The 11,564-nt window shown below is 39.2% G+C and overlaps 1 protein-coding gene across 1 annotated transcript; it reads left to right on the top strand.

Moving 5' to 3' along the window:
- Positions 1-3,957: 3,957 nt before the first annotated feature.
- Positions 3,958-5,058, top strand: LOC133034281 (uncharacterized). Its single transcript, XM_061109334.1, has 2 exons — positions 3,958-4,566; positions 5,005-5,058. Exons 1-2 carry the CDS (start codon positions 3,958-3,960, stop codon positions 5,056-5,058), a joined length of 663 nt encoding a protein of 220 aa, XP_060965317.1.
- Positions 5,059-11,564: the final 6,506 nt, after the last annotated feature.

Here is an 11,564-nt window from a genome sequence, read left to right on the forward strand (position 1 = left end):
TCGTTTCACTTCTAAATTCCTAAAGAAGTTATAGACTCCATATTTATGTTAGCGCTCCCACTCAATCATACTATCATGTTCCCAAAATGTACGTATAACCCTGACCCAAAAGTAGGCTTGACTAAAAAATCAAAGAACATGTATAATACTCTTGAGATCGAACCTAATCATATCAGGATTAAGATCATTTGATCTAGGATCAACAAGTGATATTGAATTGAATAGATATTACCATAAATTTTAATATATCTAATCAAAGTTCAATATCGGCCCCTTCTGATGTATACTCCATACATCCGATATTGGTAAACTTTGCCAATGCCCTGGAAAGGACATAACACTTATCCATGGTGTAAGAATATCTATCGTTGATTATCATGTCAGTCTAAATCCAGTGAACTGACAAATCAGGGAATAAACTTTCGAACATATAATTAAGATTATATTCCACTCTGCTGACAACACTATAATCATTAACAAATTCATATGTTCTGGACTTAAATAGAATTTATACATTATGTATATAATCATTAAATAAATCATGTGAACCATGCAACATAAAATGTTATTTCTGATCTTTACTAATAAGTAAATCTGATTATATGGAAATGGGTTTTATTTAGGGCACAAAACCCAACAGAAAGGAGGTGCCAGGGCCAAACAATATGCTCAGGAGCCTTCGAATCTTGAAGATGAAGCTGAGGAAGAGCAGGTGACTCTGCTGAAGAGGAAGAAGAAACTCCCGACCTCGCCTAGGCCTGTTGAACATGCGATTCGCATAAGGGAGCCCATTTCACCTACTCGGCCATCTCCTCCCATGTTCGGAAAATGGAAAGCCGTCATGTCTGAGATAAGATCGATATCAGGTGATAATGGGCTTCTGAGTCTTGTGCGGGCGATCACTTTGTATTTTACTTTATTTTGTTCTTGAGCTTCTTGATTTTCATGCCTTGTGTTTCCGATGGCTATTTTCTAACCATAATTGATATAGTGAGATTTCTCTAACCTAGAAACTCGAGACCAGACTCCTGTTTGGAGGGCACGTGTACTCAATTTTCCAAGAAAAGCTGAGATGTCCATGAGAGACTCCTCGAGTTTAAACCTCGCCTGAGCTAGGATCAGCGAGACTCCTCGAGTTTAAACCTCGACTCTCTATAATGCGAGCTGGTCCCGATGACCCAACAACCTCGATAAACCAATATAGACGCGTGCGTTTAGGTTTTATCGGCTGGTTATACAATGTCCGTAAATGAGACTGTCCAAGAACGCAGGCATCTTAGACTTAACTAAAAGTTGGGTATATCCTAAGCCTGGGAGCTTACACCAGAATATGAACAGCCAACTCGAGCAATGGAAGTCGCATACGTTGATGTATTTAGTGAAAAGAAACTCTTATTCATTTATTAATGTTTACATTTTAGTTTAATTATTGTGAATCAATGTACAAACGGATTGACAATGAATACAATCCTTGTGTAATGAACTTGACACTTGCTTTGTATATAAAAGAGTGATCCAAAATGAAATCAGACCCTACAAAAACTCTTGCAACAGTTGACTAAGCAAACCGTGATCTGACTGAACAACTATAATTCTTTGTCTTCTTGTTATTTCCAGTTTTTTTACTAAGTACTTACATTCCCAGTTTCAGTACTCGCCGTTTTAGGTTGAATACTCGCAGGTTGTTCTTCATATAATTTCTTCTTATTATTAATATCATTATTCATTTTTGGTGTTGCGAATTTTGCTCACCAACATTTGGCGCTGTCTGTGGGAATGGAGAAGTACATTCTTACTAAATACAAGAAGGAAATCATCAGGGCAGGAAACCAAGAAAACGGAGGTGTTAACAACGAATCCATCAACATCGGAATGATGAATGTTCCATTGTTTGGGGTTAGAACACCACCTGTAGATGTCATCAATGGCAGAGTAGGTCGAGGTAATGTCAGACCCGTCAATCTATTCCCTGAAATTATTGGCCCACAAGTCAGAGAGACATCCACGCCAGCAGCAACAATGGGGCACTTTCCACCCATCACTCCGGCTGCATTGTCCGAGGGTTTTGTCTAGCTAACCACTGGCCAGTATACCGCGATCCAGGACCAGCTACGTGCCCTGCAGCGCGAGGTGGATGGACATAACAGGGCCCGACGCCCTCCTCGAGCCCCCACTACTCGCACAAAAAACCCTCAGGTAACCCACTCTAAATGTCGTAATAACCGTGTTCGCAGGGAACGAAGGGCCAACCCCAAAGGACTCCATCTGAATCAACCAACCTCGAGGGACCAATCTGCGAGGTATCCCAACCAGGAGACACAGATTGACGAAGACCCCGAACGACGTAACCCTCGCAATAGACCTTTGCGAGATAACGACGTAGAATCCGCCTCCTCGTCCTCGCATGGTCGCACACCTAGCAGGTACACGAGGTCCGGTTCTGTGGAGACGCAGCAGGGAGGATGATATCAGGTTCATAGGGGTGATCTGCGTGATCACCTCAACGCTGTTTTTAGAGAACGCTCCCACGCCCCTCGTGACGAGGAAGGGCCCCGTGATCCCCAAATGGGCGATCAAGGCGTAAACACTCGCACAAATCCACCTAATGCACCAGCAGCGACTACCGGGGTTAATGTCCCAGCAAACCTCGCCGCCGTAGCCGCAGCAGTCCCGGCTCCCTTAGCCGGAGGTATTGATCAAAGCATGCTCCTACAGGCTTTGAAAATGCTCGAGCAGTAGAGAAAGCCCATATACAAGCTACATGGGACCTCCCCTTTCACTACGGAAATGCGATAAGCTCAGCTCCCCAAGGGATTCCGGTTATCCGAATCCCTAAAGTACAAATGTACCTCTAATCCAATTGATTATTTAGAAAAATTCAATACTATTATGGAAGTGGATTAGGTACCTCAGCTCGTAAAATGTCGCATTCTTACGGCAACGTTGGAAGAAAACGCCCACGAATGGTTCAGCCAATTGCCTGAGGCCTCTATCTCGACATGGGAGACCTTTGTCGACCTGTTCCTCACGCATTTCCAAGCCACGATGATCTATAGGCTGCCCTATACCACTCTGGCTAACATCAAACAAGAATCTGGTGAGTCTTTACAAGACTATTTTAAGCGTTTTAATGCCGAAGTAACAAAAGTTGAAAAGGCTCCCCAGTCTTCGCTAATCTGTATGCTAATAATAGGTATCTTGCCGAGAACTAACTTTTGGAAGGAGCTACAGGCTCGGAGACTAGAATCGCTAGTCGAGTTCTTTGCCATGGCAGAACCGCATAAGAGGATTGAGAATTCTTTGGCAAAATTGGGGAAGGGCAAAGACAAGCGTAAGTCACCAGTGCCGCGGTCACGATACCGCAGTCCCCGAGGGAAAAGTTCTAGAGGTCGAAGCCCAAGAAGACTCAGTCCACGGAGATAGCGAAGTCTGAAACTGGCCAAGTCCCCTCCAAAGAAGGAATCCTCGCCGAAAAGAAAAGGTGGACCACGCTTCGTGAACTATACTGAGCTCACAGTACCACGAGACATAATCTACGCTATTGAAGAGAAGAATGGGGTCTTTAAGAAGCCACCCCCGATCAGGGGAAACCGCGACAAGAGGGAACCCAAAAAATTTTGTAAGTATCATAAAGATATTGGTCACACTACTTTGGTGTGTTGGGTTTTGCATGATGAGATTGAAGAGCTGATCAGGATGGGGAAGTTCAGCAAATATAAACGGAGCGAGGAAAGTCATCCCCGGGCAGATGACAAAGAGGAATATCAAAACGCGAGTGGCTCGAGAATGCCTCGCAATATATTGACCATCATAGGCGGGCCTCATATCGCAGGTGACTCCTGAAAGTCGTAGGAGCGATAAGCAAAGGAATCCAAGGAGTAGCCGCTCACCAACGCGAACAATCTTAGTGAGCGACCAAAAAAGTTGTTCAAAAGAGAATGGGATGACATCACATTTATGGAAAGTGATGCGAGATGGGTCCATCACCCGCATTTTGATGCATTGGTCATTGTCGCCAATATTGGCGGAGATAACGTCCACCGTATACTCGTGGACAACGGAAGTTCAGTGAATCTCTTGAACTTCCCAGCCTTTAAACAAATAGGGTTGCATGAGAAGGATCTGCGACCTGTTACGTTGAGTATATACGGTTTTACCGGCGACGTCATTGCATTGAAAGGGATGATAAAGCTCCCGATTACCTTGGGAACCACCCATGTAGTAGCCAACTCGATGGCTGACTTTGCGGTAATCGACCAATATTCGGCATACAATGTCGTGATTGGTCGGCCAATTTTGAAAGAGATGAAGATCGTGACGTCGATCTATCATCTCACAATGAAATTCCCTACTCCCGCTGGAGTAGGTTCTGTGCGAGAATGCTATCATGCAGCAGTGAAGCTTGCAGAGAAGAAATCGGTTAATGTTATCTATCTGTTAGAGGTACCACCTCCTCGCCGCGAGGTCCTTAGGATAAAAGAAGTGCCACATAAAGACGAACCAATTTTTGATCCTAGGATCCTCGATTATGCTGCAACCGCCCATGCCGCGGAAGACACTATTGAGGTACCTATCGATCCCGTAGATAATAGTAAAGTTTTGAAAATTGGCTCTAAATTGACTTTTCAGCAGCGAGAAAAACTAACGACATTTCTCAAACAAAATCTTGATGTTTTCGCCTGGAAACATTCAGATATGGTTGAAATATCTCCACAGGTCATGTGTCATCGCTTGAACATTGACCCCGGAGTGTGAGGTTCCGACAGAAGCACCGCAAAATGGACCCCGCGAGGTACCAAGTGCTAAAGGAAGAAGTCGACCGCCTCCTAGCATGCGGCTTCATAAGGGAGTCGTTCTACCCTGATTGGTTAGCAAATCCCGTACTCGTGCCCAAGCCTAACGACTCATGGCGCACATGCGTTGACTTTACAGATTTAAATAAAGCCTGTCCCAAAGACAGCTTCCCACTTCCTAGCATTGACTAGCTTGTTGATGCCACTGCAGGTCATGAACTTCTCAGCTTCATGGATGCATACTCGGGATGTAATCAAATCCTGATGTATGAACCAGATCAAGAGCATACCTCGTTAATTACAGATCGAGGTCTGTATTGTTATAAAGTAATGCCTTTTGGTTTGATAAACGCAAGTGCGACGTATATGATATTGGTAAATATGATCTTCGCAGATTTGCTTGGGGATATCATGGAAGTGTATGTTGACGATATGCTCGTAAAGTCTCAACAGGAAAAAGACCATGTCAACCATTTACAAGCGATGTTTGAGATACATAGACGATATAAAATGTGGCTAAATCCACTAAAATGCATCTTTGGAGTTGGTTCAGGGAAATTCCTCAGATTTATGGTTCATCAACGAGGAATAGATGCAAACCATGCGAAGATCAAAGCATTAGTCGAAATGCGATCACCGACAAAGCTAAAAGAAGTCAAAAGTCTCACAGGTAAAGTCGTCGCTCTAAACCATTTTATATCGCGATCCTCTGATAAATGCAGTTTAGATTTTAAAAGGCAATAAGAAGTTCCAATGGACCGAGAAATGCGAAGAGGCTTTTCAAGCATTAAAAACGCATTTGGGGCAACCCCCAATCCTATCAAAACCTATAACCGGCGAAGTCTTATCGATTTATCTAGCGGTGTCAGAATATGCAATTAGTTCGGTACTAATCCGCGAAGATCATGGACGACAGTACCCGGTGTACTATGTCAGTAAATGCCTGTTAGACACAAAGACCCGCTATCCTCAAATGGAAAAATTAGCGTTCTCCCTAGTAATGTCGTCGAGAAAGCTGCGACCTTATTTTCAGGCCCACAGTATTGAAGTTTTAACAAACTACACTTTGAGGAAAGTCGTCGCCAAACCAGAGACATCGGGAAGATTGTTGAAATGGTCGATAGAGTTAAGCCAGTTCGACATCAGATACAAACCGAGAACTGCGATTAAGGGGCAAGCCTTGGCAGATTTCATTCTCGAGTTTCCAAGTACTGAAGTGGCACTCATAAACGACAAGATCGACACCACTATAACAAATGGAGAAGGATGGATGTTGTACGTCGATGGGGCTTCTAATAGCGAAGGTTCTGGTGGTGGAATCATACTAATCAGTCCCAACAATTTGAAGGTACACGCTGCTTTACGTTTTGAATTTTCTGCATCGAACAATGAAGCCGAGTATGAGGCTTTAATCGCCGGATTGAAGCTCGCTCTTGAGATGAGAATCGAATACTTACAAGCTTCCAGCGACTCCCAAATCGTCATATGCCAGGTGAATGGAGAATATCTGGCCAGAGGCGGGCGCTTGGTTAAGTATCTCGCCGTAGTATGCAAGCTGTTGCAGAAATTCAAGAAAGTAGTCGTGTCTCGAGTATCGCGTGCTCATAACTCACACGCAGGCGCATTGGCCTGTTTGGCCTCGACTAGAGAAGCTGAATTACTTGCTGTAATTCCTGTTGACATATTGGCTTACCCGACAGTAAATCGAGAAGAAATAATGGAAATAGATATTGCCCAAGAAGTCACCTGGATGACTCCAATAATTGCATATCTGGAGAAGGGTATCTTGCCCGATGACAAAATGGAAGCGAGAAAACTGCGGCAGCGGGCTGCCCGATATGTCATCTATGGTGGAAGATTATATCGCAGAAGCTTCAGCCAGCCGCTACTCAAATGTATTGACGGGGAAGATTGCGACTACATACTCCGCCAGGTGCACGAGGGTATTTGTGGGAATCATACTGGTGGTAATTCCCTTGCCCTAAAAATCATGCAACAGGGGTATTATTGGCCTACCCTGCGACAAGACGCTTTCAACTTCGCAAAGAAATGCGACAAATGTCAGAGAATAGCCACGTATACCCATCAAGCTCCGAGCCACTTGCATTCCATCGCAAGCCCTTGGCCCTTTGCAGTGTGGGGCATTTGCATGCCATAATATTAATTAACATAAAAAAATAAATATGCACACGTACCTCTTCTAATTTGGAATGATCACGTTAACTCTGTAACAATCCTTGCTATTAACCAAAACACTAATAATAACATTGAAAATAAACTATTAGAATAGGTAATAGAAATGACAATCATCATGATCAAGCTAATAATAATAATAATAATAATAATAAGTATAGTTTGCTTTGCTTATTATTCTCTTTCTTATGTCTGAGATTTGAAAATGCCACTAGAAAATTATTATTTTCCAATAAAGTAATGATTTAGAGAGTAGACAACATAGTATTAAAAAAAAAGTTTCATGTAAACTTTGACTATAAAAAAAGGTCAAAACTTTATTAGCTTTTCTATTATTGTATTAAAACTAAAATTATAATTTATAATATTTGTTTTTTAAAAGATTTTTGTCATGCTAAAAAATATTTTAATTTTCATATTTAGATTAAAGCTTTAGATACAAAATAGAGTATACCCAAATTTTTATTAATTTTTTGCTCTTTCAATTTTTTTTGAGTTGTACTCAACAAATTCTATTTTAAAATAATCTAAAATAACAAACAAAAAAAAAACATTGATAAAAAAAAAAAACATAAATAATCTGAAATTAAAAAAAATATTATATTTAGATTCAAGTTTTAAATAAAAAGTTATGGTATACCTAAATTTTCTATTTTAAAATAATCTAAAATAACAAAAAAAAAAACGTAAATAAAAAAACAACATCAATAATCTGAAATTAAAAAAAAATTATATTTACATTCAAGTTTTAAATACAAAATTAGGGTATACCAAAATTTTAACTAATTTTTTTATCTTGCAATTTTTGTGAGGTTATACACAACCCACATTATTTTAATGTAATTTGAAATGAAAAAAAATTTAAATAAACGAAAATGAAAATTAAAAAAAAAAAAAAGTTACCTGAGATGGAGGAGCACCGATCTCTGCCTGAGAGGGAGGAGCTCTGCGCCGGCCTTAGATGAAGAAGAAAAAGAAAAACTAAACATTTATAAAAAGAAGAGTTTGTCGTGGCATGCAAATGAGAGAATAGATTATGATAAATTAAGACATCCAGCTGACACTTTGCAATGGAAGAGAGTTAATATGAAGTGGCCTTCTTTTGGAAATGAACCTCGTAATATTCGTCTAGGTCTTGCTACTGATGGGTTTAATCCTTACTCATCTCTTAGCAGTAAGCATAGTTCTTGGCCAGTTATGCTTGGTATCTACAATCTACCACCATGGTTGTGTATGAAGAGAAAATTCACATTGTTGACATTGTTGATATCAGGACCTAAACAACCTGGTAATAACATAGATGTCTATCTAGCCCCCTTGATAGATGATCTAAAAATTTTGTGGAATGAAGGTGTTAAGGTTTATGATGCTTACAGGAAAGAAGAATTGAATCTTAGAGCTATATTGTTATGGACAATTAATGACTTTCCTGCTTATGGGAATTTATCTGGCTATAGTGTGAAGGGTTATAAAGCTTGTCCTTTTTGTGAAGAACAAACATGTTCCGAATTCTTGAAACATTCTCGGAAAGTTTGTTATATGGGACATAGGAGATTCTTGAAGGATACTCATAAACTTAGACCTTGGACTAAGGCATTCAATGGTAAACAAGAGTTTAGAAATGCTCCTAAAGCTTTATACGGAACCCAGGTACTTCAAAAGATGTCTAAAATTGTTTTCAAGTTAGGGAAGTCAAGTGTTCGTGCATCTAAAAAGGGGAAAGGTCGTGGAAAGTCTAAGGTTCTGGAGGAACCTAAGTCACTTTATTAAAAGAAACCAATTTTTTTTTTTATCTTGAGTATTGGGAGCATATGGTTTTACGACATAATTTAGATGTTATGCACATAGAGAAAAATGTTTGCGATAGTTTGATTGGAAGTTTATTGAATATTCCTAGAAAGAGTAAAGATGGAACTAAGGCAAGAAAAGACTTGGTTGCAATGAAAATGCGAGAAAAATTGGCTCCAAAGATTATGAAAAATAGGACATATTTGCCTCCAGCTTGTTACACACTAACTAAAGATGAAAAAAAGGAAATTTGTACTTGTTTGTTCAATATGAAAGTTCCAGATGGATTTTGTTCAAATATAAGTTCGTTGGTAAATATACAAACTTGTAGTTTGAGTGGCATGAAATCTCATGATTGTCATATTCTGATGCAACATGTATTACCAGTGGCTATTCGATTTGTCTTGCCGAAAACAGTTCGAGAGACAATAACTAGGCTGTGCTTGTTTTTCAAGTCACTATGCGCTAAGGTGGTGGATATGTCAAACCTACAAGAGCTACAAGATGAAATCTCTTATATCTTGTGTAAGTTTGAGCAATTCTTTCCTCCTGCATTCTTTGATATAATGATTCATCTAACAGTTCACTTAGTTAGAGAAGTTAAATGGTGTGGTCCAGTTTACTTTAGATGGATATATCCGTTTGAAAGATACATGAAGATTCTGAAGGGCTATGTTAGGAATAAAACTCGACCAAAAGGGTGTATTATTGAATGCTATATTGCAGAAGAGGCTTCTGGGTTTTCCTGTGAATACATATAGTGTTTACAGAGCATTGGGTTCGTGATGTAACCAATGATGGGATTCAAAGTCATCGAGGTAGTGTTGTATGCATTGTTAGCCGAGATGAACGAGATGAAGCACATCGTCTTGTGTTGCACAATGTAACTAAAATTGAGCCTTACATTGAGTAAGTTTATATTCATAATCTTTACGACTGCATTATGAATCCTTGCAAAATAAGTTTAAGTCATTGATTTAACTTTGAAGGAAACATTTTAATTGGATTAAGGCGAAGTACCCATCTAAAGCTAGGAATCAAAGATGGCTACAGGATGAACATTTTCGAACATTTAGTAGTTGGTTAGAGAACAAGGTAAAAATACATGATCTTAAAGTAGTTTTGATGTTTCTTAGTGTTATATGGATTTTAATCAAGTATTTTGTGAATAGGTTGTGAACGAAATGAGCAAAACATCAACTAATGTCACTGCTATTGTCAAGTGGATTTCTAGAGGTCCTTCTTTCAGTGTGACAAAGTTTTCAACATATATGGTGAATGGTACTCAGTTTAATACAACCGAGTATGATAATGATAAAACTGCACAAAACAGCGGTGTTAGTCTTGTTGCTAGAACTGTTCAAATATCTACTTCGAAAGATAGAAATCCTGTTCAATGTGATGTCTTTTTACGGATTAATTAAAGAAATTTGGGAGTTAGATTATATCGGGATGCGAGTACCTGTTTTCCTTTGTGATTTGGTGAAGAGTGACATTGGAGTGAAAAAAGAAAACTTTGGAATCACATTAGTAAATCTAAATCAAATTGGGCACAAAAATGATCGATTCATGATGGCATCATAAGCCACACAAGTTTTTTATGTGAATGATCCAACAAACAAGCAATGGTCAGTTGTGCTTACAACACAAACAAGAGATTGGAGTAAGAAAAATGATGATTTGCATGATATACCACTTGTAGAACAACATGTCACATTCACCATACCAGAAAATGATGATTTGGTTGATGATGATAGTACTTTTCGTGAAAATGGTGAAGGTGTATCGGTTGATTAATAAAATTTTAAGGTATTAAATATGGAGTTGTGATATTAGTTTGTTTATTTTCTATTATTTGGTTTGAGCTATATGGTTCTATTAGTTGATATAATGTTGCTTTATTATTGAGTTGTACTATTTTCTATTATTTGCTCTTAGCTATATTGATGTATTATCCGTTTGTTCTTTCTATTATTATTAACTTAGTTTCGTATCGTAGATGTATGATCCTTGCGGTGATGATGTGGATGATTTAGAGGATGATTTGGAAGTTGATTTGGAGGATGATTTAGAAGATGATGATGGGGTTGGAGAAGAGAACAACAGTCAGAAACCTTCTAGGGGACCTTCTCTATTGCCTAGATTAATCCAATCTAGAAGTGAAGGAAGGCGTATTTTCGTTGATTATAATGTCTATGGTCAACCAATAGGTATTGGTCGAGTAGACATGTCTTCGATGTTAGGGTCTACGGTACGTAGGCTTGTGTCAATTCTCTGCAATTGTTGGAAAGAAGTCCCCGCCGCCAAAAAAAGAGAGATATGGGAGGTCATGAATGTAGGTATTATTTGATCAATTAATTTAAGTGTTTGCTACTTCTATTTTTCTTTTTCTTACATGATTTACTTTTTTAATATTGTAGAAAACATTTGAGTTAGACCCTAACCATAAAACCAAAACGTTGAGTCATGCTGCGGCACGCTTTAGAAATTGGTAGACTTATCTAACCAATAATTGGGTTCTGAAAGGCATAAAAGAGAGACCGGATGAGTTTACCCCTAGGAAACAAAAAGGGTATGAGAAATTGATACGAGATGAGGATTGGGAAAAATTTTTTGAATCTAGAATTTCAAATGAATGGCTTGCATTAAGAAAGAAAATGCAAGATGTACGACCAATGAATAAGTATAACCACAAACTTGGACGAGGAGCGTATGTGCGAGCTGAGGCTGATTTAGAGAAACAACTTGGGCATCAGATGAATGGTTTTGATAGAGCTGCTTTATGGTCAA

This window comes from Cannabis sativa, chromosome 2, assembly GCF_029168945.1.
Source record: "Cannabis sativa cultivar Pink pepper isolate KNU-18-1 chromosome 2, ASM2916894v1, whole genome shotgun sequence".
NCBI classification, from domain to species: domain Eukaryota; kingdom Viridiplantae; phylum Streptophyta; class Magnoliopsida; order Rosales; family Cannabaceae; genus Cannabis; species Cannabis sativa.

What these genes read in the sequence shown, in the direction of transcription:
- LOC133034281 (XM_061109334.1), top strand. Translation starts at nt 3,958, where the DNA reads ATGGAAAGTGATGCGAGATGGGTCCATCACCCGCATTTTGATGCATTG. An exon ending in CCGCGGAAGACACTATTGAG is followed by an intron (nt 4,567 to 5,004) that starts GTACCTATCGAT and finishes ATGCCACTGCAG; the next exon opens with GTCATGAACTTCTCAGCTTC.